The sequence below is a fragment of the Dipteris shenzhenensis genome, chromosome 24 (assembly GCF_047967505.1).
Source record: "Dipteris shenzhenensis isolate YYH24624 ecotype China chromosome 24, Dip_SZ_1.0, whole genome shotgun sequence".
Classification (NCBI taxonomy): domain Eukaryota; kingdom Viridiplantae; phylum Streptophyta; class Polypodiopsida; order Gleicheniales; family Dipteridaceae; genus Dipteris; species Dipteris shenzhenensis.
Window position 1 is genome coordinate 52,724,365 of NC_141619.1, and position 17,215 is coordinate 52,741,579.

Here is a 17,215-nt window from a genome sequence, read left to right on the forward strand (position 1 = left end):
TTCTTCCAGTTGTCTTCGCACCTCCGCTTCTTCGGTAAAACTCAACCTATAGGGAGGTCTATTTACAGGTTCTGCCCCCGGGATTAGTTCAATCTTATGCTGAATATTCCGCTCTGGAGATAACCCATAAGGTAGTTCATCCCTAAAACAATCAGAGAACTCCTCTGTTATTTGATCAGCGAGCTTGGCCATCTCTCCATTTTGAGCAACATCAGTGCTAGCCGAAGAATCATCAATGGGCTCTATCGATGCTGTACAAAGAAACAAAAACTCTTCTTGAGCTTTTCGAATTTCCATCACGGAAACCAACGGTTCTTGAGGTAACCCATAAGGTAGTTCATCCCTAAAACAATCAGAGAACTCCTCTGTTATCTGATCAGCCAGCTTGGCCATCTCTCCATTTTGAGCAACATCAGTGCTAGCCGAAGAATCATCAATGGGCTCTACCGATGCTGTACAAAGAAACAAAAACTCTTCTTGAGCTTTTCGAATTTCCATCACGGAAACCAACGGTTCTTGAGGTATATCCCTTTCACCTCGTAAGACATACAGCACATCATTCATCTTGAATTGATAAAAGTGCTTTTTTCAATCTATGGCTGGATGCTTCCTAGAATGCCAAGCCTTACCTAGGGCTATGTCTGCATGAGCAAGCTTAGTCATTTCAAAATCAAGCTTCTCAGCATAGTCCTGAATTCGAAGCTCCAACTGGGTAACCCTTTGGTCCCATACTTTAGTCGAACTTCCGTCTACCATTCTGACTGTATATGCATAGTCAGATGGGCTAGTCTTTAATTTCAGCCTCTTTACGAGCTTGGAGTTAATGACATTGTGCGTTGACACTGAGTCAAACAACAAAATGACATCATGATTAGCTACTTGCCCTTTCATCTTAGTTAACTCTGTATCATTAAAGGCTGTATACCTCGTTGCTACGGGCTTTGACAGGATATTATCAGGTGCACTAGTTACTAACTTAGCAATAGACACACATAACAAAAAAGGTACTGACCTTTGAGAAGATCCCGCTAGCTGAATCTGCATCTATTCTGCTCTAGGACTTCCCTCCATTTCCATGTCGCATTCTGAGACCACCATCTCAGCCATCCGACGATCTTTGTTTCGTGGACAATCTTTCCACTGATGAGGCTGAAGGCAACCGAAACACAAGCCTTCTCTCCTCGCTTTTTCCCTTTGCTCTGGGTTCAAAGAAGACTTCGACCAAGCGCGGGCTGCCATTGGTGTTACTTTTCTTTTCATTCCAATGTGGTACTTGATTTAGGAGTCTCAATTGGTTTCGCCTGCTTGGCTTGACCACTAGGCTGTGAGGCACTTCCTTTGCTAATCCACTTCTTCTTAAACCCAGTTTTCTTCGGGTACCCATACTGAGTCCCAACCTGCATAAACCCACTTGGTCTGTTTCCTTTTGCATCCTCATAGTTCAGGGCTATGGCAATTGCTTCATCTAGCGTGTTCGCATACTTAGCCCGAACTTCCATCTTGATTCGATCATTCAATCCAAAGATAAAATCTTTTACGTGGATTGACTGAGGTAGGGGTTCATCAACCTTCATTACACTTTCTCTAAACTTATCAGTGTATTCTGCCACTGATAAATTTCTCTGACGAAGGTTTCGATACTGATCCCAAGTTTGGGATGCTTCGTCAGGAGGTAAGAAGTGTTTTCTAAATTCCTTTTTAAACCCCTCCCAAGTAGTGGATGCTACTCCATCTTTCTGTTATTTTATCCACCACCTATCCGCTGCTTCATTAAACATATGGGTGGCCTCGCGGATTTTCTTCATATCATTCCTGATTTCACAAATGGTGAAGGCCTCGTCCCATTTGTGTAACTAGGTGTCAATGATATCGGAACTACGGTCCAGACATCCGACCAGAATACTTTTCTGGCCTATAATTGGCAATATTAGGCACCTTAGCCCTCCTAGGCTCGACCGTACGAACACTGGACTCCGGTTCCATCGGAGATTTACCTTTCTCCTCACGAGATGGTCTGGCAGACATACTATGCACCATTTTCCTGATCTCAAACTGCCCTACATTTGTTTGTAACTGCTGCGCTAAAATCTGTTGCAAGGCATCCTCTAACATTGCAATTCTGCCAGATAGTGTATGACCTGTTGGGCGCGACACTTGCGGGGTTGGCCGGACTCTGGACTCTACGGGATCCATCCTAGAAGCTTCTTCTTCTACTTTCATTTAGGTCAATGGGTGTTTTAAAAAAATAAAATAAAATTTTAAACACCGCTTGAAACTGTTATTACAAATCACAAGTCCAACTTCCAAATTTATAGCTAACCAGGCATATATCACACTGTAACCAAACCCGCTATTCCCTATACTAGGGAAACTCCTGCAATCTAAGTTGACTCAAACACGGAGGCAAATAAACAAGCAAATACTCCCACAAAGCTTAGAAGGCATAGAGAGCTCCTTGGTTATAATTCTTGCTGCATGTTCCCCTCGCATCGTGGTAAGCGATTCTTGGGCCCCCTTCTGTACCACAGCGTGTGCTTTCCGAAATCAGCAGACAGGCTTACCAGCATTTGGTCTTCTATCCATCTCTTAATGGTTTCGTTAAACCATTAAACCAATACTTGGTTCGATCGCGTCAAGATCGGTGCGTAGGCTACCATATCATGATCCCGTGGATCCGGTAGTTCTCCCTAAACATCGTATGCCACAACTCCGTGCAACTTTTATGATGATCGCTATGCTTTATCTCGCTTCAGAATTGTTATCCAGACTGACGAACTGCCAAACAACGCAATGCTCTCAGCTGTACTATCTTCGTCTTCCTTCCCTTCGTGACGCCAAAGGCCGTGAAGACACCAAGTTGCAAATCTCTGATAACCTCTGTCAACAAAGACAACCTTGCGAGAAACACAACAGACCATCGCCTCTACGCACTGCTCTCCAACGACTTCTGATACGACGCACCACAACACACCTCGATGCGTCCCAACAATCTCGTGACAGATGTTACTTTCGGAATCTATGACAACGTGTGCGTCAGTTTCTGGTGAGTCATCGACGTAACCAGCTAAAAGTAGACAGATTTTCGCTTGGCTTCCCTGACGACGCAAACAATCTACCACCGTAGTCTTTTTTTTCTAATCCCGATTGGAGTGCAATCTTGTGCCCAACCAGTCCAAGGCCTCTCTCAATTTCCTTGCTCCCAATCGCCTGCAGCTAAACACCGTGGACTGCCGTGATCTGTCAATTGTTCACGACGATCACCGAACGTGCGACAGCGTCTGGTTACAACGACCATACGATCATAGCTCCCAGTTCTGCCCCACTTCTCGTGATCAACTTGAACGCTCTGATACCAATTGTTAAGCGCATATCTGTTGCGCCTTTGTTCTTCTCTCTTCTAATCACGGGCATAGGCACATTGATTGTCCTCCCAGCCAATCTCGGTGGTTGCAAGCTCTCAGCAAAATCCCTCATGTTACGTGAAGCTCCTGCTTGCTAAATTCCACCAAGCCCCAAAATTCCCTAGATGGATCTAGTATGCCACATGTCTTCATTCTAGGGTCCCTCCTTAATGCATCATTTACCCCTCTCTCGGGATGTCATTGAAACCATTTGCCCCTAGGCACATTTCATGCATTTAGGTCCCTTAGCCTTAGATCCACCTAGTCTAGTGCCATGTCACCCTCACCAAGGACCTTGACCTTTATTCCTTTTTGATCATTTACATGAAGCCCAAACAAATATAATACAAACATTAATCCTTTAAAGGAAAGTGTCGACTGACCCTTGCGAGGTCATGTTACCTCGACTTGAGCGTAACAATAGCGTGTCTCATACTCTAGGTCTCTGCTGCGTCTCCCGTCAGGGACTGTGTGATCCAAACGGTTTGAGTGAAAAAACTATATAGTCCTGCTTTGGGGGGAATTGGACTTTGTGTCGGAGGCCTGTATCCGAACCTTGAGTAGGTGCTCTTTGTGCCTAAGTGCCTCATGAAGGAAAGCAGCAAGGCACCCCTGGTCTAGGTATGAAAGAAGATTGGAGAGGGGCCCAAACCCGTCTTTGAAGAGACAGTGATATCGACCACGTTTCTCATAGTAGACGGGACATCTGAATGCGAAGTGCTCCTTTGACTTGACTTCTTGTCGATCACATGGCGTGCATATGCGACACTCTCTGGGTATCCCCTCAGCTCGTCTGCTCTCGATACGGAGTCGGTGTGATGACACTCGAAACTGCCCAATGGCGATCCCTACGCCTTCACAGTAAACTGCCCATTTTCCATCCTTTCTGGCAGCCCTGACTTTAGCTAATTCAGTTGCCTTATTTTTGAGTTGAGCTTGTGTAAGCTCCTCAGCTATCCATACTTTGGTACCCTTCAGCTTGTAAGATTGTCAAAGAAGCTTGATTCGTATATCTTTTGACTTCAGTGTTAAGGATTGCCTGACCTTTGTAGTTCATAATAGAAGCGGGCCTGGAGTTGTATTCATCCTGCTCATCATCATCCGTCCATTCAATGTTGGGCAAGCCTGCTTTGATCTTTGTCAATATTTCACTATAAGTGTCCTCCTCTTTGTACCAATCTTTTGGAAGTCCCCCTATTCTAATCTTCAAAGCAAGAGAGCAAATACTTTATTGAGCCTGAGACTAAATATTATTGAATGCAGACGTGTTTTTAAAGTGAGCATAAACAGTTACTAAATGGTGGAGCATGGCTTGGGATGCCCTTTGGCAAGCTTGAGATTCTTTGCTCGTTTATGTTAGATGAACAGCTTAATCTGTGTTTGAGGAATGTGAAACCCTGTCTCCTTAAGCCAATCTACTGTGAATGCCTGATAGTTATTAACGCTTTTTTCAGAGTTCCCAACATTGGGTCTGGCTTAGAAATTCTCCTGTTTCTCACTGCACTGTATTCTTGCACGTATCCTGAAGCCTCCAAAGAGAACAAGTCTTTTTGAAAAGAGGTGCCTTTTGTCTTTTTTGGGAAAAAGGTTTCCAGCTTGGAGACACATTTAAGGTAGAAAGTAGCCATACAATTGAATAAGAAAGGAAAGCACTTTTATATTTTGCAAGTACTACACTGATGCAAACACGGTTCTGTCAACTTTGCTGACCTGAACTCTCTTTGATCTGGTAGCATCTGGTGCATTTATGTCCAGTTTAGTGTATTATGTGCACAAGATTAACTTGTCTATCTGCAGGTAAATGGTGTATTGACAGCAATTAGGCGCAAAAAATCTAAGGATACTATCGTTCTTTCCTTGGTGGCATCTATATGTACATTTCTTATTCTGGTTTATTGGTTCTCCAAGTGATTTTATCTGGCATTTGTTTCCTATAATGGCCACCTGATGACATGCACAAGTTATGGCTGGATTTGTCTGTACACATGTTTCCTTAAGGTGTTCCGAATCTAAAGGTGTCCAAATTTCGGGATTGGATGAATGGTATCATACTCTATGTAAGGTGAATATGCTCAGAATATTAAGGACCGCAAATATTTGCAGAGTTAGGTTATGCATGTTGTAAAATCCCACTGACATCTATAGTAGAGCAGCTTCTGTATATCACATTAAAATGTTCTTCAGGATAGATGTTTACTATATTGCAAAATGTGGTGATCATACTGCAGAAGAAGGTGTGTGAATTGTATATTTGGCTTTTGAATTGGTGCCATGCATGATCATACTGCAGAAGAAGCAGGCATGCGTGAATTGTATATTTGGCTTTTGAATTGTATATTTGCCTTGAGGAACAGGGAGTTGGACAAACAAAATGGAATGTTTCAGTTATTCTTTTATGGTCTGTGTATCTTCCTTTTTGGGGGACTATTTTTAACCTTCAGATGATATGGGTACCAGTTGTTTCCAGCTCTCTTCCTAGATGAGCTGCATTGATTTTGTTTTACATTTGTGAGACTGTCACAGGCATCAAAGGGCTTCTGCATTACAAGAACTGACCATGCTTTTATAAAAATTTATGATCTCTTCATCTTCCTTCAGTGTACCTTCTCTAGTTAGCAGTATGACAGGTTTTAAAAAGTTAGAACTCTCCTTCTGGCCAAACAGAAAGAACAGCATGCAGCAAAAATTGACCATATGATATGGATTAAGCCGTTCTTCCACTTCAGGCTGCACCTCATTAGGTAAATCCTCGGGAATATCTCCATGATATTGCTTTAACAAGCTCACATGAAAGGCATTATGTATCTTCCAATGCGGAGGCAACTTTAGCCTCTAAGCTACCTTGTTTATCTTTTCAGAAACCTGGAAAGGACCATAGTAACGCATGTTCAGCTTTGTGTACAACCTTTCCTTGCCTTTCTTATTTTTCAGCCTTGCCTTCTGAAAATGCAGTAAAACCCAATCACCTTCTGTGAATACCAATTCCCTGCGGTGCTTATCTGTTGCTCTTTTGTGCTTGTCCTGACTTCTTTGCAAGGCATATTTGATCTTCTTGTAAGCCTCTTCAAGGCTTTCCACAAAACGATCAGCTGTGAAGATTTTCTCTTTTGTATGCAAAATGGGAGGTATCTTCCTGACACCTTCCACTATTTCAAAAGGTGCTTTATTTGTGGATGTGTGCACCGTATTATTGTAAGCATATTCCAGCAAAGGCAAATAATGCTCCCATTTGCTTTTATGGTCTGAGACATAGCATTTAAACATATCCAAGATGGTGGAGTTTTCTTGCTCCGATTGTCCATCATACTGAGGGTGAAAAGATGACGAAAAATTCAGCATAGTGCCCATATTTTCAAACAGCCCTCTCCAAAAGAGGCTGGTCATCCTCGGGTCTCGATCATTGATTATGGATTCAGGCATCCCATGATACTTGAAGATATGTTGCAGAAACAATTTGGCCATTTGATTTGCTGTAATTTTCTTTCTTACTGGCACAAAGTGGGTTTGCTTGCTAAACTTGCAAATTATTGTCCACAATCCATCATGTCCAGTAGAAGACGTGGAAGATCAAACACAAAATCCATAGCTATGCTTTGCCATGGTCTATTCGGAATTGGCAAAGGGTGTAACAACCCAGGTGCCTTCTGCCTGTCAAACCTTGCTTTTTGACAAACGATGCATGTTCTCACATATTCTTCCACATCTTTTCTCAAAGATGGCCAATAAAAGTATTGCTCCACTGTTGTAATTGTTGCTGTAATTCCTCGATGTCCTGCATATGGAGGAGCATGACTTTCCATTATGACTTTACGTCGCATCTGATAAGTGACATAGAGTCGTCCATGCATCAAAATGAAACCCTCTTTCAACATATCGTGATCATGCCTTTGACCATAAGAAAGCTTATCATAAATAGTTGAAAAATTAGCATCATTAACATACTGATCTTTCATACATCTAACACATTGTTATAAGCAATGCTCATTGCTGAAACACTGGGTTTCTTGGAGACTGCTTCAGGCTGTGGTTTCTTGGAAAGTGCATCAGCCACGACATTTTTGTTACCCGGCACATGTACAATTTGAAAATGAAACATTGAGAGAAAGTTAGCTCATCTCGTGTGCTTTTCAGATAATTTTCTCCGCGTGAGAAAATATCTAAGTGATTGATGATCTGTCTACACATAAAAATCAGCTCCAAGAAGGTAATGTTTCCATGTGGTCAACGCACGTATCATTGCTAACATTTCCTTCTCGTATGTTTGCAAGTACAATTCAACATCTTTGCTCTACTCTCATATACAACCATTTTGCCATCCTGCATCAAAGTGCCTCCTATGCTATTCCCACATGCATCACAAGTTACAGCAAAGGGTTTTGCAAGATCTAGCAAGATAATAACGGGTTCAAAACACAACTTTTGCTTCAGCTCTTCAAAAGCTGCATTTTCCTTTGGTCCCCACCGAAATGGTACAGCTTTCTTCTGTAAAGCATGCAAGGGAGAAGCAATTTCTGCAAAGTACTTTATAAACCTCCGATAGTATGAACACAACCCAAGGAAGCTTCTGACTTCATGCAGATTTTTCAGAATTGGCCAACTCCTTATGGCCTCAACTTTTGCAGGATCCATCTTGACTCCATCCTTTGACACGATATGACCAAGAAAATGAATCTCATGCATAAAGAACTCACTTTTCTTGGTGTTTATTAACAGCTTGTGTCTTTTCAACTCTTGAAACACAATAGTGAGGTGTTTCCTGTGCTCCTGCTCATTTTTAGAGAACATAATGATGTCAACATAATGATGTCATCAAAGAAAGTGCCCACAGTCCTCTATAATGTAGTTACACTTTGAATTGAAACCCTCTGTAGGGTGTTTGCTTATGTAGTGATTGGAAAATATGAATACAGGAAGTCGCCTTTGGAACCCACTCGCTAGATGAGGCAATGAACACATGAACTAAAATTTTCACATGAGATAGCCATGATCAAAGTATTGGTAGGATAGCCATGAAGCCAACGAGCAATAAGCAAATAGTAGCAAAGCAAGTGGAAAGATTGTAGTGCTAGCAATAACAAACAAAAGACTTCCTCAAAATGCCAATAAACCCCTTATTCCTCATTTTGCACAAATTTATCATTGCAAGGGAGTTGTTTCCAGTAACAATGTTGTGATGTTCCACCCCTACCCAGCCGGATTTCCTATTGAAAGTAGCCCATAATAAGCCTTGAATTGAAAACCATTAATAGGTTTAGGCAATGTCACACCATAACTTCACCCCATCTAGAGTAGTTACCTCAAACAATCCAATTTCAAGCTTACCCATAATTCAGAAAGGAGCCAACCATTGCATCTTGAGCTTCCTCAGATGTGGATTCATTTGTGAATCGAACAACATTATTAGATTACCTTTATGAATAGATGACTCCAGGAATTCGCTATGGACTATTACCATCAACCTAGATCTTTTGGTGCCATTGTACCACTTCAGTCATCGAAATCCATGCAATCTCTTCTCTTCTAACGCTAATAGTTTTTGTAAATGATTCTTCTCAAAATCTTTTGGGGATAGCCTTGCTTCAATGGAAATCCTCAATTTAGGCACCATGAACTCTATCTAGATAGCTAGGGGAAATGGTGTTTGGTCGCATATACCATGCAACAACCCATAACGCAAAATGTAGTTGTTAATCCCAATCATTTAGTTTTTTATTCACGACCTTCTTCAAGGTGCAAGGTAGAATCCTATTAGTAGAGTATTCTTGGCCATGTGTTGATGGAAAATACATTGTGAATTTATGTATGATCACATGCCTTAACGTTCAATGTTGGATAGTGGTGCTAAGGAATGACCACCTTAGTCACTAATTAGCTCAATCCATTATCCAAATCGGGTCATGATTACTTCATACAAAAACCACACTACTCACTCCACTCTGTTCTCTTTTAGTATGCGAGCCTTCATCCATGAGGTACATACAATAGCTAGTTTCTACTATGGTCTTTTATAGGTTTAAAGGGACCTATAAAATCAAATGAAGGCATATCATCAAAAGGACACGACTACCCAACATGTTTATAAAAATCACATTCATGTGCAAATTTGTAGGCATATTTGATTAGCTTGGCCCACCATATTCTAGCTTAAAAGTTTTTTTGAGTGGTCAATTCACTTGAAAAATTACCCTCCACTAATAGCTTGATGGGTCTCCTGCTCGATCGTTCATCACCTCAAGCACATTGGCATATCACTTGAGCGACCTAGTACAACCAACATAAATTAAGATGACTATAATACTTTGAGTCACGGACTGCCTACTATGATCCTTGCTTATCCCTTTTTAAGAAATATCCTTTTGGGAGAAATTAAGCATCTCATCATACCAATCAAGATTTATAGTAATCACAAATAAAGTGCATCCTAATAATTGATATTTCATGCCATCTAATGGCTCACATGCATCATACCAAGATAAGAAACTTGCAATGAACTTGATGCATGCTTATTTAGAAATCAGACTCCTATGGCCATAGAATGTAGAGCTAATTTTTCATTAAAGGATAACTTTTTAATTAGAAAAGGTAGAGCTTGGTGATCTTCATGGAATCAACAAAACTTTCCTAGCAAATATTGGCAAAAATTTCAAAGAACCTCTCAATTCACATGATCATAGTAAATGGGTTGATGCCATCCTTTTTCAATGATGGGTCAAGAGACTGCCATTTGTTAGAGGATCCACATGGACATGGAGCTCCTTGGCCTAATGTACCATCGATCTTGATACCATGTCTTTTAATTTTGAAATTCAAAAGAACATTTGGATAACTCACGCAACTACCCAATCATTCTTTGTGAGCTGATACACAAAACCTTTGTGATCATAGTAAATGAGTTGATGCTATATTATTTCAATGAAGGATCAAGAGACTACCCATAGCAATTGTTGGAGGCATCCACATGAACAACAGACTACCCATAGGAAAAAGGCATCTAGATGGAACTCCTTGGCCTAATTTTGGTTGCTTAAGCACCATAGATCTTGACACCATCTTTTTTAATTTTGAAATGCTAAGGAACTTTGGACAATCACCCAAATACCGATTCTTGCTCTGTGAAGCTATTATAAAAGATATGCAAACATTGGTAAAATAGTAGAGGAATCATCTAAGCTAGCAAACCTATCCCAAACTTTGGATTTCAAGGAGATACGACACTTGAGATAACCTTAATCTTCTCATCTACAATCACTTCAGATTGCAAATGCATGTTTGGTTGGATCAAGACATGTACTTTGGCATTTAGCCAAACACTATCCATATGGTCTAAACATTAGGGGAGAAATGGGGTCTCAAAAGCGCCTCCAATTAGTGTTTCCTAATTTTAAGGGATTAAATTTGGGATTTGAGGTGTAACCAATGAGAGTGCTCCTTTGTGTGGGGCAATGGTATGTTGAGGTGGAGGGATGGCAGGCATACCAAGATCCCCTATTGGCTATTCCTCTTACATTGGGGACCACCCAAACCATCCTCCCCCCCCTTAACCCACGCTTGACCACCCTCCCATGTGCACCCACCCCAGATTAGCCCCAAATCTCATTTAAGTCTTTGTGGGCCCCTGTGGGCGAATTCCTCTTCTCCTTGGGTGTATGAAGGTCTGCCCCTCTTTCTCTACTCCTCCGCTCTGGTCTAACTAACCTCTCCCTCCATTAAGGGACCTTTTGGATGAATTTCTTTTGTCCTCTATCCTACTGCAAGCCTGCCACCTTTCTCTGCTCCTCTGTTGCTCTGGTCCTAGTTGTCCGCTCCCTCCACTGTGGGACCTTTTGGATGAATTTCTTTTGTCCTCTAGCCTACTGCAGGCCTACCCCCTCTCTCTCTTCTCCTCTGCTCTGGTCCAACTACTCTCTCCCTCGGTTTTTTCAAAATTTGGGTTGCAGTACCTCCTACAACTGGTCTTCTCTCTCCTGCTCTTCTCTTTGTTTCTATGCCTCCTCTTGCTCTATCCCCTTATGCTTTACCTCTGCCTTCTCTTTCCTCTCTTGATCTGCCCTCTCCATAGGTGCTCTTTTTCTTCTATAGGCGCTTTTCCTTCTGGTACAAGTGCTCTTTGCCCTCCTACAAGCGCTTTTCCTTTTGCTACAACAACTCCTTGCCCTCCTATAGGCGCTTTTTCCTTCTTGCTTTTCCCTCTCATATAGGATACAACTGCTCTTTCCCCTCCTATAGCTATTGTTTTCCTAATAGGCATAGTTTAGAACATAGTCACACAAGATGGTAATGATGTGAGCTCTAGTGTATTCTGGAGGCATGCTCAGGAAGAAAGTGACACAAGATGGCAATATTATGAGCTCCAGTGTGTTGTAGAGCCATGGTCAGGAACAAAGTGACCAAAGTTAGCAACATTGTGAGCTCTAGTGAGTTCTAGAGGCATGGTCAAGAAGAAAGTGATAGAAATTGACAATATTGTGAGCTCTAGTGTGTTTTAGAACACAAAAAATGCATTGAATGACTTGAACTTACAGTTTGACTAACTAGATAGTCATGCCAAGGGACCACATAAGCTTCCCAAGAGGAAGGATGTATTTCTATGTACCTTCCTTGCCTATCTTCTTTAAAAGTGTGGGTGTTAAGACCCTATTTTAAATAGGAGTGGGAAGTAGTGGAGCCTTTGATATAACTGACAATGGAATGCCTTTAAGTTAGCAGGAATACCTTTTAGTCATGGATAACCAAATGTATAGTCCTTCAACTTTACTTGAAATGATGAAATGGTAGGCAAGAATCTCGAGAAATGCATGAAAAATGTCCATTTTATCCCTCATGCAACATCAAACAATGTGTTTGACTAGTACAAGTTGTCCATAATTTGTAGGTTGGGCATTTTGGCATTTGCATAGGTTTTCTTCATGACTTGGAGTACATTAAAAACATTGATGCATTTAATTTTGATGGTTTTATTGTGTGGTTTCGTGTCCAAAGTTTTCAAATAATATGTTTAAAGTTTACATTTTATACCTATTTGGCTTGCTTCCATCATGCAAAGGTCAATGAACATTGGAAGAGAGGAAAAGTTTTAGAGAATAATCATGATTAAAGGAGACAACGCTATGATGGTAAGCATCCTATGTATTGACTTATATTTTATGGTCCTTTAATGTAATGCGTTTCGTTAGGTATGCTAATGTAATGGTTGTTAAATTGATGCAAGAGGCATTTGAGATGAAGGAGTTATCTCCTCAATAGACCAACTTTCATAGCACATTTGGTTGAAATCACTCATTGGTGCACTATATTAGTCGAGCAGGAGGATACCTTATGGTCTTCCACATCCAATTTTTAGAATGGCCTACTTAACTATTGAAGTGCATCAAAGTATTGACAGCTTGATCAAGGTGATCCACATCACATGGCTTCCCTATTACATTGTATCCAATTGGTAATGGTGTAAAAAAATTTGTGCTTGGCTACCCTGAGAGGAGAGTCTTAATGGTAATTGTATTAGGATCTTACTTGAAGATTTCAAAAGCCTCTTTTTTCTATGTATTAGAGGTAGCAAAGAGGAGGTACATGCTATGAAGAGTCTTTGTATTTGAATGGAGAGATTATAATACAAATATGTACATTTTATCACATTCGCTTCCTTGCAAGATACCATGTCATAAGCAATAATTTTGATTCAGTCATGGTTAAATTTTGAATGTGTTGTTAATGCAATATAGGGTAATGTTGCTTTGAATTGTAGAGTATTGAATACACCACCTTTTATATGCAAACTTGTCCCTTTTCCTTCATTTGTATCCATGTCATAAGCAATAATTTTGATTTAGTCATGGTTAAATTTTGAATGTGTTGTTAATGCAATATAAGGTAATGTTGCTTTGGATTGTAGAGTATTGAATAAACCACCTTTTATATGCAAACTCGTCCCTTTTCCTTCATTTGTATCCAAAGTAATTACAAATTTTATGACCCCCTTGACTTGTGACTGATTTTTAAAGGTTTTCTACATTGAATTTTAATATTCGGGGAAAAATAGGGTCGTACATCATATTTTTCAAGTCAAATATCATAGAGCTACTCATGGTCTCGATTTTGAACTAAAAATATTTGCAATCAGAGCTATAGCACAAAAGTTATAGCTATTTTACTATTCTCTTCATATTCCATGCAATTAAAGTCTATTACTTGTATATATATTTTTGTAAAATTAATTTAGGAAAATATTATGAATATTCCAAGTTAAAAAAAATACTCTCGACCACGTTTGGTCATTTTGGTGACCATTTTTGGCAAATGTAGGAGGAATTTGACCATAGCGTAAAAGACAAAGTTCATCAAGATGTCCTGGGGTGTCCAAAAATGCCAAAACCAGCCACGGTTCAAATTTGGCCATTTGGAGGGTGTCCAAATGGCCAAATTCACGCCATGGTAGGTTTTGGCATTTTTGGACACCCCATGATGTCCTGACCAACTTTGCAATCTGCGCCGCGGTCAAGTTCGTCCTACATTTGCCAAAAATGGACATTGAAATGGCCGAAGTTGTCAAATTCCTTCATCTACCCATTCAAAATCTATATTTCTTCATAGAAACATGAAATGCATCAATCTTTTACAAGGTGATATAGTAGACAACCTAAAAATTAAAATAAAAGATACATGGACATGGCCAACCTCCATGACCAAGAAAACATAGAAAATGAAAATTTTAGATTCCTCTTCAAAATATATATTTTCTCATGTAATGCATCAAATTATTTCAAGGTGATTTAGTGAATTAAATCAGAATTACATTGACATAGCCAACCTAAAAGGTGGCTCCAAAGGCAAGATAACAAAGAAAATGAAAATTGAAAAGGTGATGTAGTGGAAGATCAAAGTCTTTTGGATTAAATAAAAAATTACATTGACATAGCCAACCTACAAGTTTCCTCCAAGAGCAAGAATTTATAATAATAGAAAATATATTGCCTAAGGGTCTCACCAAGGTTGTGCTACAAGGCACATAAGTTGTCATATTGACCAACCGTCATTTGCTAAGTTACTTTGTAAATATTTTCTTTTCTATGTTTATCTATGTTCAAGTTGATGCACCCCATGACTTTCTATAAAGAAACATGGATTTCAAATAGGTAGATGAAGGAATTTGACAATTTGGTCGATTCCAATGTCCATTTTTGGTAAATGTAGAAGGAACTTGACCACGTCATAGAAGACAAAGTTGGTCGAGACGTCATGGGGTGTGCAAAAATGCAAAAACCCACCATCTTCTTCTGATGATAAAAAGAGAAAGAAGAAGATCAAGTGCTTCTATTGCAACAAGGCAGGGCACAAGCAGAATGAGTGCTGGAATAAGATTGCAGATGAGAAGAACGGAGTAAAGAAAGAGTCCAGCAACAGCACGCAGGCAGTACCAGTAGAGCTATTCGTGAATTTGGCCATTTGGAGGGTGTCCAAATAGCCAAATGTGTGCCACGGTGGATTTTGCCATTTTTGGACACCCCATGATGTCCCGACTAACTTTGCCTTCTCCGCTGCAGTTAAATTGCTCCTACATTTGCCAAAAATGGACATTGAAATGGCCAAAGTTGTCAAATTCGAGCAGGCATGAGCATGAGGGAGGAGGAGGAGCATGAAAAAGCAACAGGGGGGGGAGGAGGCATGTGGGAGGAGGAGGCATGTGGACAAAGGGAGGAGTAGGGGGGGAGGGAGGAGGGGAAGGGAGGAGGAGGAGGAGGAGGAGGAGGAGGAGGAGGAGGAATGGGATGTCTGGAAGAGAAGGAGAAGGGAGGAGGCAAGAGGATGGGGGAGGAGGGAATTTAAATTCAAAATTCAAAATTCAAAGTTTTGACTTTGGAGGATGGGGGAGGAGGGAGAGAGAGGGAATTCAAATTCAAATTTCAAAATTTTGACTTTGGGAGAAGTGCCCACTCCTTGGCCTAAGAGGTGGCCCCCTCCTAGGTGTAAGATGTGTAAGAGGTGGGATCAATTGTGCTTAACCCATCTAGGTAGGGGGGGTTAGGACTCCCTTGGACCCCACAATAGGGCTTGCATTAGACCTAATCCATTTCTTAACCCATTCCTTATGAGGCCCTTTTGAGACCCCAATTCTCCCCTAATGTGATCCTTTGGGGTTCCAAAAATGCTGAATTCATGCAATAAGGAATGTCAAAAAATACTCTCATAATCTTGAAGATGTTTTGAAAAGATTCCTTGAACCATCTTATGGAAAATTGTTGGATCATTTTTGAGTTGAAAAACCATCACCTTAGAAGCACAAACCCAATCATAAGAAACCCATTAAAAAATGTTTACATTTCATGATATTTAGAATTGTACTAGTAAAAGGCAAGCAATGGAAACATATTTTGTTTTGCTATGATCATTGAACTTTTGCTAATGCACACAAACCTTGAGTTTCCAAGTTTTTTTTTGACCAATCACAATGGGAGATTGCCAGATCATCTTAACAATGGGGTAAATAAAACAATTGTAAGAAGTCGATGAATCTCATATTTACCATTTTCACATTGTTAGGTTTCATTTTCCTTCAAGTTAACCTAGTGCAGATTGGGATAAATCCTTTAATATCTTAATAGATCCATGCAATAGGACTATAAGAAATATAGTGAATTTCCCTTGGAATTTGGATCTATTTGGCATTGATCCAAAATATTTTGGGATTGTCCTCATCGCCTAGATTTACATCTATGATGTTACCCTTTTCACTTTTGACCTTCCTATCTCATGCGACATTTTTATTGCTATGATTATCGTAAGATATTTGGTACATCATCTGTGACTTATTTAACATAATCAATTCATTTGACCTTCAACATACATTTGGATGAGTGGCTTGATTTTGTGCTCTACCTAGGGAACTATGAGGGCACATCACAGGTTAAGACAATGCAAATGTTACCTCAGGTTAACACGATGACCTGGTTGGATAAGGTCAACTTGGGTCAAGACCACGTAGATGAGTAGTACTAGGATTTGGCCAATAACAAGGTGGGTGAGGAGCATCAACAAAGCAATCATAGCTAGTAGTTCAATAGATTTGAAGAAATGAAGCAGGAAGGCAGCATATCTTGATCATCTGAGTCTAGATCTAAGGTCTTATTATATAGGAATTGCTAACACATTGTAATGGGCTATTTTTTGTGGTAGCTCTAGTATTTTTTTTCTATGCATCGGCTAGAAGAATTGAGTCTAGTTGTTATCTCTCATAGAGTGTTGTGCCTCGAGGTGAAGTGATCAAGCAATGGAGTATTGGTTTTGTGGATATGAACATTTGTACTTCAACCAAGTCTTATCAAGTAATACAAGTGTGCTTGCATTGCAATATAGTTATCCCCCCCCTTGATGATAGTTCAATCATTAGTCCCACCTAATTTTTAATTGCTACATCCATGGATGCTCCAACAACATGGGGTAAAGCTCCAAATATTTATTCCACCTTCAAGGCTATGGAGGTTGTGGGAAGTTCATTATGGAAATGTAGATCCAACCTTCAAACCAAGCCCGTAGGCATTATCAGGTGTTCCATATTGTAAACTAGGAAGTTAGCTCCATCTTAGGAAGCCCTAGCTTCTTCTAGGTGGCATCTAAGAGAATATTCACCAAAAACCCCATTTGAACTATTTTGACCTTAGATCCAGAAACTGAGAGTGGAAAGAGATTTAATCAATCTCCCTATATCCCATAATAGATATTTTATGGGCCATGCCATGTGTTTGTAAATTGTGGACCAATTACTCTTTATACTTTGGTACTAATTCCGACAATGTCCCCATGGTCACATTGGTCTTCATAGA

At 40.2% G+C, this 17,215-nt stretch overlaps 1 protein-coding gene across 1 annotated transcript in view; it reads left to right on the plus strand.

The window, feature by feature from the left end:
• GOS11 (golgi snare 11) overlaps positions 1-5,807 on the plus strand; it is a 41,962-nt gene extending 36,155 nt beyond the window's left edge. Inside the window, exon 5 of the mRNA XM_087395580.1 lies at positions 5,199-5,807. Within this exon, the coding sequence (XP_087251706.1) occupies positions 5,199-5,312 (114 nt within the window). The 3' untranslated portion in view covers positions 5,313-5,807. The remainder of the gene's footprint in view (positions 1-5,198) is intronic.
• Positions 5,808-17,215: the final 11,408 nt, after the last annotated feature.